General features: G+C 51.4%; 1 protein-coding gene across 1 annotated transcript in view; it reads right to left on the bottom strand.

The window, feature by feature from the left end:
• Window positions 1-9,935, bottom strand: part of ACSL6 (acyl-CoA synthetase long chain family member 6) — a 40,518-nt gene extending 30,583 nt beyond the window's left edge. The window contains exon 1 of the mRNA XM_068408331.1: window positions 9,862-9,935. Coding sequence (XP_068264432.1) covers window positions 9,862-9,895 — 34 coding nt within the window. The 5' untranslated portion in view covers window positions 9,896-9,935. The remainder of the gene's footprint in view (window positions 1-9,861) is intronic.
• Window positions 9,936-13,534: the final 3,599 nt, after the last annotated feature.

Below are 13,534 nucleotides of genomic sequence, written 5' to 3'. Positions count from 1 at the left end.
CACCCTGCAGCCCACCGGCCAGCCACCTCTGGGGGCTCCGCGGGGGCAACGGGTGGCTCCCGTGGAGGGAGGGAGAGGTGCCAGGGCATTCCCCAACGGGCAGGCCTCGGGGTGCAGCTCTGGTGCAGGAAGAGAAGGGCTGGAGGCTGCTGGGGACCCCTCAACTTTTCTCTTTTGCACATACAGAAACGGCCACCAGAGAGAGAAGACGGGCACCCGGCTCACCGCTCCTGGCCTGCGAGGCAAGGCTGTCCTCAGGGGACCCGTGTTTGGGTGCTGAGGACACCAGCAGCATTTTAAATAACTCGTATTTACAGTAACGGCCCGGTATCAGCTCCCGGCCAGGGAGTCTCCAATAACGGCCAGCCCTGCGAGGGACAAGCCAAGCAGATGCTGCAGAGGAGGGGATCCAAACAGTTAAGGTTTCCTGTTAAGGCCCACAGCTCTATTTATGACTCTACCAGCAGTCAAGGTCTCAAAGAACAAGCTTTTCTGCCAGAGGAGCCCAGGCAGCCCCTTTCTTCTCGCCCTCTGGCCTCGCTCCAGCTTGCGGAGCTGCTGAGTGATTGACGGAGGGTCTTCGCTCCCGTGGGGGGCCAGGACTCCCTGCACAATGGCACCCAGCTTTATTCCTCACACAAGGCTCCAGTAGAGGTTTTTAACTTTGCAGGAGCAAAAAATAAACCACAGCGAACAATTGACCTCACCCCTTGTCAGGCTACAACGTGGTGGGGGGCAGCAGGGAGCGGTGGCAGTGACACAGAGCCTGTGTTCGGGGCCATCTCCCTCCTGTGGGCTCTGGTCCAGCCATCCCTTGTGCCAGACGCTGCACCCCGGTGCCAGCCCAGCGCCCCACGACCACCTCTGCTCCTCCGAGAGTTCCTGCCCGTGCAAACCCTCTGGGACCACAACCAGCCCCTCCAAGAACGGTTGCAATGATCACAACATCCAGATGGTGTTACTGGGCCATACCCACCCGTGGGGTAATTTTCTCCTGAGCTTTGAGCACCTTTCCAGAAATCTCCACATCTGATAAAATATTGACTATGTGGTTGCAACGATGTCAGGATGAACGGAGACAGAGTGCTGATTTCTCCCCTCAATATTTCTCCCCATCAGGCTATGAAGAGCATGTTGCCAAACACTTTTACCAGCAAACTACAAAAAGTGGGAGAGCTCAGTGAAGGAGCTATTCATTTGCTGATGAATTAGCTATTTGTGCAAAAGCATTGCAGCGAGTCCCACTTAAAACTGTGCTCCCAGAACCACAGCCTGTCCCACCAAAGGCAAACACCTAATTTGCCATCGCATCGAGTGCCACGAGCAGGGTGCTGCTGGCAGCATCTGCCTCCGCAGCGGGGTACAAGGTGCTGCAGCAGCCAAAGTTACACAAGACCTGCAGGGAAACTGCTTAAATTGCATTTATTCCATCTGCTCCCAGGGGAAATATCAGAACATTTATCTCAATCAAATGCTCATGGTACCTTTATTATTTCTGACCACTTGTGCCACGTTCTGCTGCCTTCTGCTAAATTCCTACTCGGGACGTTATTTCCCACCAACCTGATGTTTTTGTCATGCAGCAGATCATATCCCTGGAACAGGTGATCCTTCATTCACAACCACATCAGCTGGATTAAATCAATAATTCTGACTGGGAGACAGAAATTCACTTTTCCCTGCTCAAGGGAAGCTGCTGGCCCATTTCCATGGTGAACTTACAATCCTTGCAGACTTCATGGCTGCAGGAATCTCTTAGATAATTGTGATTAAATAAAAAAGATGTAAGTACTTCTTGTTGGTGACTCATTTTAAGTACACCGCAGGGCATCTCAGAGGATGCCACAGAGATTGAGATGTCAGTAACTGCAAATAACATCAGAAAATACACTTGGAAGCAGAAATCCATTTAGTTTTCTGCCCAGATGCAGTGACAAGTGTCCTGGGATCCCTGGGAGAGCTAAGTAGAAGTGCTAGTGGTAAGGAGAAGGTTCACAAACTCATCTGCTTATGTTTTCCCACTTTCACTTAATAATCTAAGTTCAATGAAGACTAAATATATACATTAAGAAGAAGATCCTGTTCTCAAGAGTGAACTTACCCAGTCAAGGGAAGTGCCCCTTTGAATCCTCTTATTCAAAGACCTGTCACGTCAGTCACTGATGCCTGTTTCTGACCACGTTTGGTTTTTGCACTACAAAGCTCTCTGGCTTTTGCAACACTTAATCTTGATTTTTGCATCCTGAAGTGATCCGTGATGAGCCCGTACTTGATCTGCTCCAGGCAGCAGCCTGCCTGGGGAAGGTGGCCAGGAAAGGGGCCCAGGTGTGTTTGGGAGGAGCAGCCCTGGCACAGCGTCGGTGCACGGGGGAACACTGGCGTTTCCATCGATTCTGAACGGGACTTCACGTTACCACTGGATTTCTGAAGTGTTCCCATGGCAGAGAAAAGAGCCATGGGTGAGAGCCTGGGGGTGCCCAAGCTGACCCTCCCACACCCAGGGTTTGGGGCAAACAGGGCTCCTGGGTAGCTACCAGTGACACCAGGCTTTGAAACACCACCCAGCCTTCACTAACAGGCCATCACCAGAGGGACAAGGCTTATTTGTTTATTTGTTTTTAGTTACAAACAGCACTATTGTGCTATTTCGTTTTGATCTTTTCCTGCTGGAAGTGCTTCTGTAACTCCAGCGCAGTCAATGGAGTTTCAGTGACATAAACCAGTGTGGGAACGGCCTCAGCCTACTAGTCTATGCATAATGCAATTAAAATTGTACCCGTTCTGTGCAGCCCTACAATCACATCCTTCCTACCATTACGTCAGCGCCCGGGCGCCTGCTTGGGAAGGAGAACTCCTTGTGAGCTGCCTTTATCTTCCTGCCCACCACACAGTCACAGCAGGGTGGGGGATTCATTTCATGCTGGAAACTGGGCAAAGCATCTCATCACTACCCCTATACTCAAGCACAAAAAAAGAGCTATTTACATTTGACTTTATAGCACTAAACCAAAATCAAATAAGCAGCTTTTCAGTATGTCTGAGAGAATTAACTCTTTGCAGAGGGGGACTACAAAACGCAGCCAGTGGGCACCCGATGGCTCCGAGCCTGCAGACCCGCTGCAGCCCTGCAGCGAGGGGAATATCCCCATCACCACACATCCGTGTCCCTGGCTACGGCACCGCCTGCTCGCTCATTTCACTGAGGAAACAGAATTCACAGGATCTCAAACATCTCAATCCAGAGAGGCAGATTTAGAGGGATTTCACTCAAGCGAAACAGCATGAGATCTTTGAACTCTTAAAGCTGCGTTTTCTCACATTCAGCTCCGCAGACCCCAGGCTCTGAGATTTGTAGTTGCTGTCCTAAAACGGGGCCGGTGACAGAAGATTTGCACAAAGAAGCACCCGGCAAAATTTGGACCATTCTCCCTTACCTTCCCCTGCAGAAGAAAAACCCGCTCGCAGCATTCTGTACACGAGGTTCTCAGCTGACTTTGAGATGAGGATTCAAATCATCTTGTGACTGTCACTATGCGAGAATCTCCATTTACAGCGGGTAAGGGAGCGTCAGAACTCACAGGGACACATAAAACTGGCAGGTGTCAGTTGGACTGCCCCACTGGAACACGTTTGCTAATTCAAACGAAAGCCACTGCAATGATTTCGAGTCCAGAGGAGGGCGACCAAGCTGGTGAAGGGTCTGGAGGGTCTGACCTATGAGGAACGGCTGAGGGAGCTGGGGGTGTTTAGCCTGGAGAAGAGGAGGCTCAGAGGTGACCTTAGTGCAGTCTACAACTACCTTACAGAAGAGTTGCCCTGCCATGAGACAGAAAGCCAGGCACCCTGCGAGCCTTACGAACAGCTTGAGAAAGAGTAAAGGGGATGGTAAACATAAAGGGAAAATATGAGCACCAAAAGTATCTGAAACTATGAAAGAATCGATGTGCAGGAATCCAGCAAACAGCCCCAAAACGAAGCACAGGACAAGCGATACTTGGCTCACATCCTCTTGCACAACTCCTGCCCTCTTCCTGGCCTCCACGTGCGATTGTGGTGTAACACGTCACCACAACAGTGACCCAAAATCCATCACTGCTTGGCCTGCATCCCTCCACGAGCAGCTCGGCACCGGCAACCCCGCAGCCCCGACCCATCTTGCACTCACTTAGGTGCATATACAGGGACCCCCTGTACTCAGCAAGGATTAATCAGCTGTAACTACTTGGGATTCAGCAATTATTGAGATTATTGGCCAAGGCAAGGCTAATACTATTTAAAACTTTCTTACACTTTACCTGGTTTTGCTCCTATGAAGTGACACGTTTCACTACAGTCCTTTTCCCCATTTAATGTCTCTCACCCTCATGCAGATCACACTGAAGCCTGAAGAAAAATGCCTGGTGCAGAAAAATTGTCTCAGAGAGAAGGCTGCCAAAGGATTTGGTACCATTATATATATCCATATACACACATAATATTATATATCTGCATATGTGGATGTATATGCTTGTGTGTGAATGTGCATACATATATATATAAAATACAAATATATAAAAGTCACCCTGCTCTGGATGACTGATGATTACCACTTGTGCCATTAGCATTATTGCAGAGATATCGCACGCTCCTGCTCTGTGTTTCTGAAAAAACTCCTTCTCACCAAGCACCTGGTGCACGAAGAGCACGGGCTCCTCCTCAGCACCCGGGGACCGAGCTGGTGGGCACAGGGACCCCACTGACCCAGCAGCCCCCTCCAGCCCCCAAGGCAAGGCACAGACAAAGGATGGGCATCTCCAAGCAACCCAGAGGAGCGGCACTGGCCTCTGCTCCCTCCTGCTCTGCACTGCCGAGAAATGCATTTGCAAGACACAAGATCTTTGCAAGCATCCACTAAGAAGGGAAAAAAACCACTAACAAGGAGCTCAGTGTCCTGAAAGTCCAATTTTACAGAAAGAGCACAGTAATCACACATAAACAGAGGTATTTAAAGTATCTAAAGTATCTACAGCCCCTTGCCAAGAGAAATTATGCAATAAATAATTCAGTGGCTGTGTGGAGATCTTACTTTATATGCTTGTAATGTTTCAGAGAGCAAAAGCCACCCCATGGCTGGCTGGAAACGCCCCGTGCTTGGAGCCACGCAGGGGCCACGCCGCCAGCTCATCCTCATCCCTCGGTGTCGGGTCCACCTATGCAGCCGCTGATGCCAACCCCCACAGAAAGCTCCATCCTCTGGTCCCACACCTCCTCGCCACGCTCGGGCACAGCTCAGAGATGAGAACCAACCCCAAAATACCTCTCGCAGCCCCGAGCAGAGCAGCACAGCAGCGCTCTGAAGCCACCGTGACTCATGCAGACAGCAAAGCTGAGACTGAGATGCTGGTCCAAATCTGCCACCCGTCTGGATAATGAAGCACTAGGAAGCCTCTGCAAGTATTTCAAATTTCCTACCAGGAGGGAAAAACTCAACAGCTCTGTTGTCTCTGAAGCCTATCAATTGCCTAAGGCACGGTGACACTAAAGCTCCTCCACCTGCTGAAATGTCCTTAAAGTGTTACCCAGCGCCAGCACGTGCTGAACCCGACTCACAATATTTCATTGACCAGGCTAAAAACCTCAGCCTGTCATTGGCAAGGGATGAAATTCAGATGGCAAAACCCACCTGGGATATTTTTGCACCCGCTGTCCCCCTCATCAGACTCATCTCGCCCCTCTCGTGACAGCACTGCTGCTCTGCGCTCAGGCAGTTCCTCCACGCGAAAACGTAACCCAGACAGAAGAAAAGGCAAACCCCCAAAGCTGTGTGGTTTTATGGCTCTTTGGTCTTTTGCCTGCAGCTCTGTCAGTCCCGCTCTGTGCCAAAACCCACTCAGGGGCTGCAAAGCTTCATCTGGGGAAGCCGCAGCCAGATCCTTCCCTACCCGCCTCCTTGCGCTCGCAGGTATGTGAGCAGCACGTGGAGGTGACTAAAGCAGGAGAGAATTTGCCCCTCAGCCTTATGGCGAGGTTTAGATGTGCCAGTGAATCCTGTGTGTGTTTGCTGGGGCTCCGGTTGAAGCGCCGTGCCCTGCAAGCAGCATTATATGGGGCTGTTTCTGTCCCTGCGTTGCCAGGGCTGGGGTTCAGTCCTGGAAGCTGCTTACAGAGCGTCTGCAAAGCTCCCCGCTTCGCAGAGGTACCCGTGGTCATTTGTAAATCTTGGTTCTTGTGGACGAGGGGTTTTGCTGGGGTTGGTTTATTTGGTGGGGCTTTTTTTTTTTGAGTGACATTGGTGGTTGATTGTCCCATATACTATATGGTTCTTGAATGCCACGTGACAGGCAGCGAACAAACAGCTTAACTATTTTTATGCAATTATTTATCTGGGGCAGAGTATAAAGAGAAGCACTGAATGGAGAGGGAAGAGGCAGCTGCACCCACAACAGCTGGTTTTGCAGAGCGGAAAGACGAAGGTGCTCTGCAAGAGCTTGGTGGCTCGTTGCCAGGCAAAGTTGTGACACTTGCCTTCAAATATCGGTTGGATTTCAACAAACCTTAGCACTGCCTGCAGAGGCCGTGGCACCACTAAGAACCCCAGTAACCCGGAGGACTGCAGCAGTGGGGGTGCTGGCTGGTACAGGGGCGCAGGGACCACCCCGGCCGTGGTGGGGGAAGGAAGGGGTGTGCGGCCACAGCACCCACTGGGCTGGGGAAGTTCAGCTCCAGACCTTGCTAATTCCCATTTCATTGCTCTAGTTTCTTTTTCTTTTTTTCCTTTCTTTACGAAAAGCACAGCTTCCATTGCTCAGCAGAGGCTGCAGTTTGCCATAGTGCCGTCTGCCTCAGCCCCTGCTGCACCCACGGGCTACCCAGAGCCCCCAGGGATGCTTTTTGTACCCCTGCAGACTACGTGCTGCCCTGCATCGTGCCCAGGTGGGATGCAGTCCCCTCCACAGCTCACTACAGGGCTTGTTTTAGTCTCCCTGCCTTGACATGCCAGAGCCAGGTCCTCTGTGGTCATCTCAGCCCACACAGGCTGTGATACCCCACTGCATCCCGGGCCGTGGCTGGATGGTGCAGTGAGTCCTGCCACTGCAAGGAGCCCTCCTGCCTGCCTCCTGCCCCTCGTGTCATTCCCACTCCAACCCTGCCTTTCCCAGGCACCAGCACAAATATTTGTGCAGCGGTCCAGGAATGGCACAGGGGGACCAATCCAGCCGCAAACCTTTTTGGGCTTGTTGCTGCTGTTTCTTTTGGCGGCAGCACCAGCTTAAAGTAGTTTCTGAATTAACACTCTGAGCATCCTGCACAGCCATGGCATTACACTCATGCAAGTCTGGCAGCCCTGGGAATGCATCACCCCAAGTGACAGAGAAACCCAGACAGGCTTCTAACAGAAGACCTTCCATAACACTTAAGAGACAACGCGACAGCACGCTCAGAGCTCGTCCTGCAGAGGGTGGGAAAGAACAGGAACATTTCATACGCCACTTCCCAGCCCCACGTTAGCCTGCGTTGTTTTGCTGACAGCTCAGACTGGACTGAAGCTCTTACTTGGTCAAATTTCAATTTCGTGTTGCCTTCTGTAATTTCAACAGTTACGTAGAAGGTGTTTGCAGCAGGGCTGAGCGGGCCAAGCTGCAGCTGGCATTGCCTCCAGCCGTGAAGCTCTTGGAAATGGAGCCTGCTGCTGTCTGCAGGATGCTGCCCATCGCACAGCAGACCTTCATCTTCATCATTCAGAAGACGTAGGCTGAGACCTGCTAGCTTGGCACCGTGTAACAGCTAAGCACTGTCTTTACTGTAAAGAGCGATTCTCTGCAAGCCAATATTACAGCTTGAAGAGCTCCTAAACTTACTGCCCTGCCACTGCAGTGAAAGCAGAGCCACGTGAACAAATGAGAGGACTAACAGGCCCTCTGCCAGCTGTGTGTAACCGTGTGCCCGCGAAGGCGGCGTTACGGCTGCCACGCTGGGATCTGAGTCTAGAAAGTGACATCGAAAATGAGAGCTTAAAAAAGTAACAGTAGTGTCATGATCTAACTATAATAAATGCAGTTGTATCCCTCACTTACAGTAAGCTGTCTATAATTAGACCAGGTTAATTACCAGTCAAGTGCCCTGCAAGTTGTAGCGCTTTTCTGAAGGACCCTGCCTGCACGGACAGAGGGGAGGCAGAAGGCAGAACACCTGGAGAGAGCAGGGTTTCATCCAGACCCTGTGCACACCTAACGTGACTGCCTGCACCAGGTCCAGGCTTCATCCCAAAACAAACTCACAGCCAAAGAAGGCTTTGAAAGTCGCCCAAGACTTATTTGGCAACCTTGCAGTGCAATAAGGGGCAAGAAAACAAGGGTTAAGAAAGAGGCAGGTCATGTGCCAAAAGACCTGAAGGAAAGCAACTCCTTCCTCCAGCTGCAGGTCAGGGAAGGCAGCGGGATGGGGCAGCTTCGCCCGCTGCACAGACCTGCCGGCTCCCGCATGCCCGCTGCCTGCCCGGGCCCCGCGCCAGCAGCCTACGGCCATCACCGAAACGCGGTGCCCGCACACAGCCAGAGCTTCTCAAAATAATCTCTGCATGTTTTCTGTGCCCGAGAGCATCGCCGTGCTTTTAAAGGAACATAACTTTACGTTTCTCTCTTGCACTCGAAGCCAATAAAAACAGACGGTTTGCTGCAGAAATGGTCACCGCGTTAGGGACCGCTCTCACTGCGCTGGAAAATAGCAAATAACCGTGTTTGGTTCCTGCAGGTGTTCCTGCAGCTGCACACAACCACCTCAGCAGCTGTACTGAGCACCCGTGCCGACCCTCTGTGCTATAAACCACCACCAGGAACAAGCGGGGACCCTCCACCCCGCCGGAGCCCCTCTGAAACCCCTGAAAGCTTCCTCTTCACACCCCCAACCCAACCCAGCCTGTCCCCATCATGCCAAAGGATGGGACACACCAGGCACGGGCACACACTGATGCAACATGGCAAGCAAGAAACCACACTCGACGTCCAGAGCGGGTGTTCCCTGCCCACAGGTGAGGTTTCCATCTCCTGTGCCCGACACTGAGGTACAGCCCTGGCAGCGCTGGCACCCCGCGCACCAGCAGGCTCTTCCCACGGGGATGGAGCATGGATGTGGTTATGGTGTGAATCCACAGCGTTTGATTAGGAACCAGACCACACAGTACGTTAACACTTGTAACCTGCAACGCTGTGGCAAAGGCACATGTGGGCCACCAGCACGTGGAGATCCCAGCGGGCCAGGACAGACACACAGACAGCAACAGCCACCACCAGAGCCAGCCTCCAGGTCCGGGTGGTTAAAGCACATATACAGAAAGCCTAGAAACCCGCAGGGTGCCAGCCACAATGAAACGAGTTTGCCGGTCTCTGCAGAGCTCCTGCTATGGCAAACAAGCCCCGATCCCTGCGGCCAGGGGAGCGAAGCCCAAACCAGCAGAGCCCTCCTGGGGCAGCCCCAGGAACCAGCCCCCACCTCCGCATCCAAGTGACCTCGGGTCATGGTCAGAGCCGCCGTCCCCGTGAGCCCCCGGAGGTGCCGGGGGGGTCCCCGGGGACCCGCTAGAAGCAGCTCCCCCCCCGCGCCGAGGCCGTTAGAAACATCGTTAACAACAGGGAACTGCCAGAGCCTCAGCCCCTGCGGGTGCTTCACCCCCGGCCCCCCACCGCACGGCAGCCCCGGCACCCGCAGCCGAGCCCCCCTTCTCCCGCAGCGCCCGGGGGTCCCTCTCTGCTCGGAGCGGGGTCCCGCAGCCCTTCGTTTGCGGGATGGGCAAACCCTGCGGGGTCCCGCCCGGAGCCACCCGTGCTCCTCACCCAGGTTTCAAGAATAAATAAATTAAAAAAAAAAATAGAGGTGCGGACTCACCAGCTCCAGGGAACCCCCCTGCCCCTGCGGGCATCAGCTCATGGTGGCTCTGCCGCCGCCGCTCACGGACTTGTTGAAGAACTGCTGACTCCAGGACGTCCCACCCCCTTCCCATCTGCAAACTGCTGAAAGAAGTTAAGCTTGGCTAATATCAGCTTAGGCTGTATTAGCGCAGCAGCAGCAGTGCCCCGGTGTAACCCTTGAGGCGCTGGGAGCCTTTGTCCGGCTTCCCACACATGGGCAAAACTCCCCCCCTCTGCTACTGAATATTGGGTGGGGGTTTGGCACAGCTCTCTCTCATCCTGGAAGCTTTACAGCTCCTAACAAACTCGGGGCAAGGTTTTTGGGTGTAAAACTGCGCAGCCTGCCTGCAAATGCTCAGTTTAAAATGAAAGACAGCATCATTTTTTCTTCCCTTTGGGAAAAGTCATCATAAAATGAAGTTTCTGACACTGAGAAAGTCTGCGTTGCCAGTCCTAGTCTGCTAAATTAAAAACTTCGTAGCTGGAGTAGGATAAATGTAAATCACCTGAATCAATAAAATAGTAAGAGAATAACTATTGCCAACGTCATCCTTACATTGTGACATATATTAAAAGCAAAGAAAAAAGTGGCATTTGAGCCAAAACCAGTTTTTGTTAATTTACACTGATACAAACAAAACAAAAACTTTGCAATTCAGTTGGGGGGGTAGAATCGATAATACCTAAGATTTGAGAGGTCTGGCTAAGACGTTTATCCTAATTAAAAGACCATTCCTTCCAACTGAAGGCTAACAGACTGATTGCTTCCAACTCCCCCCTCTGAGCCTGCATGACCCGGGGGGGCCACTCCTCCGGGCCCCCCCAGGACCCTCTCTCCACATCACCACGTTATTTATCCCAGGGAGGGATACCTGGCTTTGTTAGCTTTGAAAGGATCATTTTCCTCACCTCTTTTTTTCCTGGATCTGTGTATAGGTTCTCCACAATCGCTTGGCAGAGAAGAGGGGAGCAGGGGGGAGATGCTGTCTGAACACACTCCCACTATTATCACAGTTAATAAAGTTTCTGACCTGTCCTAAATTGTACTTGCAATATCATGCACTTGGAGTGCACGATGGAGAATTCTCCAAGAACACTTAACACTCATGAATGAAGAGGGACAGATATTTAATGAGATTTCAGGCGAGCTTGTCAAACATCCCTCATTTGGCTCAGATGTGGCTGTTCTGCAATCAGGCTTAATTCATCAATTTGCCAGGGTAGGGCAGGAAGCACTGGCCTAAATGGTCTGCAGGTGTAAATCAACATCACAGTGCTGGCTTAATGGGACCTCAGCAATATTCAGGAGCTCAGATTCTCGCCCCTTTGTCCCTTATGAGCCACAGCTTGACAGCAGCTTTGTAGTCAGGAAAATATTTCAGGTGTGTGAGCAGCCCCGGGCTGGCTGGGCACTTGGGTGCCTGTAGCCCACGGGTACAGCACAGTTGTGCTAATGGTAGAGTGCTCCAGAGGGGATGGGGGAACACTGATTGTAAATAAATAGTGGGTTAAAAACAAGTTACTGTGCTGCATTTATGTAGAAGAGGTCTTCTTTCAAGCTCCTGTTGGTAAGGGATGCACTTGCCCACCTCCGTGGAGATGGCAGTGGGAGATATGCCCTCAGTGTAGGTGGGGGGCTTCAGTTAAACAAGTGTTTCAGGACAGCTTCTGACCCTTCCACCTCCCCAGTAAATACCCTGAGCAGTTATTCCCTTTCCCATGTTCTGCTTTCGTTGCACGTACATAAGGACTCCCTTGCTGGAACAACCACAGGAGAAACATGAGACACAACAAAGGGAGAAAACTGGATTCAGGCTTCCTACCTTACGGGAAGATGGACATAAGCACACTCTAAGTAATACACAGAATAAAACCTTCCCCAGTGCCCCAGCATTTTCTGCCAGGTGATTCGCAGAGCAGATGAATGGGGAGAGTGTTTTATGGGTAGACAACCTCCTTTTTTGGACACACAGCCGAGGGAAAGCGTGCAGTTCACCATAAACAGGGATTTGCTCTAAAAGCCTTTGGCACTGGAACTCGGAGGACGGTTCAAGTATGTGCAAGATCCTCCTGCAGATGGATGAGCTGTGCTCTGCAGGACGTGAGGCTGAGGGCTGCCGGGGCTGAGCCCAGAGGTGCTGAGCACCCAGGACCCGGCTGAGGCAAAAGGAGCCACAAAAGCCCTTTGTGCTTCAAACCAGGCGACTTCTGCTCCTGTGGAAAGCTGCCTCAAACTGACTCTCACCTTAGTGTTAAGTAGCAGGGATGTTTATACTCCACGAGTACAAAGGAAATAAGACTTCACCTTTTGTGCTGATTACTGCTCAGTGTAAAGCTCAGTGAGATCCAACTACCAGTAAAATCAATGGCAAGACTTCAAAGGACTTTTATGGGATTTGGCTGAGACCTCACCTGTCCAGGAAAAAAAACAACTTGTATCAGTAAATCACAGTGCTTTTAACTGTCAAACACAACGTCAGAGAGTACTGTAAGAGAGAGTAACCTATTGAATTTCTCTATGCTCTTATGCTTTATCAAAATTAATGAGAAACACAGATTAAACTTGAATTTTTAGACAGTGATGCTTATAGCCAGGAGGATGCAGAGCCATCAGAGCAGCTAACTGAGGCTGTACCACCAGGAAACCATACTGGGCTCAGAGCTGGCCACTCCACAGCCGCTCCACAGCCCAGAGTCCCGCACAGCACTTCAAAACTCTGAGGATACCTCAATCAAAACTGCGGCTTTGTCTTTCAGGACAGTCCCATAACCCAGGACAATAGCTTCAGTTACAGAACAGAAAACTGTCAACAGTATCTCTGCGTTTCTTAAGGCCCATCCATGGAAAATCTTGCCATGACTAGAAATAAAAAACAGCCACTAATTAAAATATTGTCAGTCATGTAAAAGATGGGGGAACTTTACTCCTTTGTGTTTCTTTTCAGTAGTCTCTTTTTCCTTTCTGTGTCTTTTGGTCAGATATAATGCTTGTATTGATTATACAGCATATATTTTTGACCACTTACAAAGAGCAGCGGGAAGGAAACACACTATATGAACAGAGGATTAATTCAATAATTAGGAGCACTAATATGAGGCTACCAGGCAAGTGTTTCTGCCTCCTCTCCCTCTAGCCGTCCATTTCCTTACACTGCAGCGATGCCGATGCATGGCAAGGGAACAAAAAATAAACCCACGATGATGATTTTATTGCTTACGCATCTCTTCCCAGCTGCCATCCTCAAAACAGTTCCCAGGCACCCAGAAGCACGGTCCCCGTTTTACAGCTGAGCGCGGTGGGTGCAGCACGCAGCGAGGTGCAGGGGCCGTATCCTGTCCCGGTCCAAGGGGCTCCTTTCTGCATCCCGGCACCCACCAGCCTCAGACCCCAGCCACAGCCCGTCCCCAGCCCCAGCATCCCTGACAGCGAGGGCCTGGCCCTGTGCTGGAAAATGAGGGAAAAGGGGGGGATTGGCATCATGGCACAGAGGGTTTGATACCCCTGTGGCTGGGCTGTGATTTGAGATGTCCTTAAATAGTGACAGTTCAGGACTCCACTGAACCTTTCTTTGGACAGCACTAACAAGTGGTTGGTTACATTGTTGGAATGTTTCTAAACACTTGGTTTATGTTGCAGGATCCTTGCTGTT

The sequence above is a fragment of the Nyctibius grandis genome, chromosome 10 (assembly GCF_013368605.1).
Source record: "Nyctibius grandis isolate bNycGra1 chromosome 10, bNycGra1.pri, whole genome shotgun sequence".
In the NCBI taxonomy this organism is placed as follows: Eukaryota; Metazoa; Chordata; class Aves; order Nyctibiiformes; family Nyctibiidae; genus Nyctibius; species Nyctibius grandis.
This window is presented reverse-complemented; position numbering and strand designations above follow the sequence as displayed.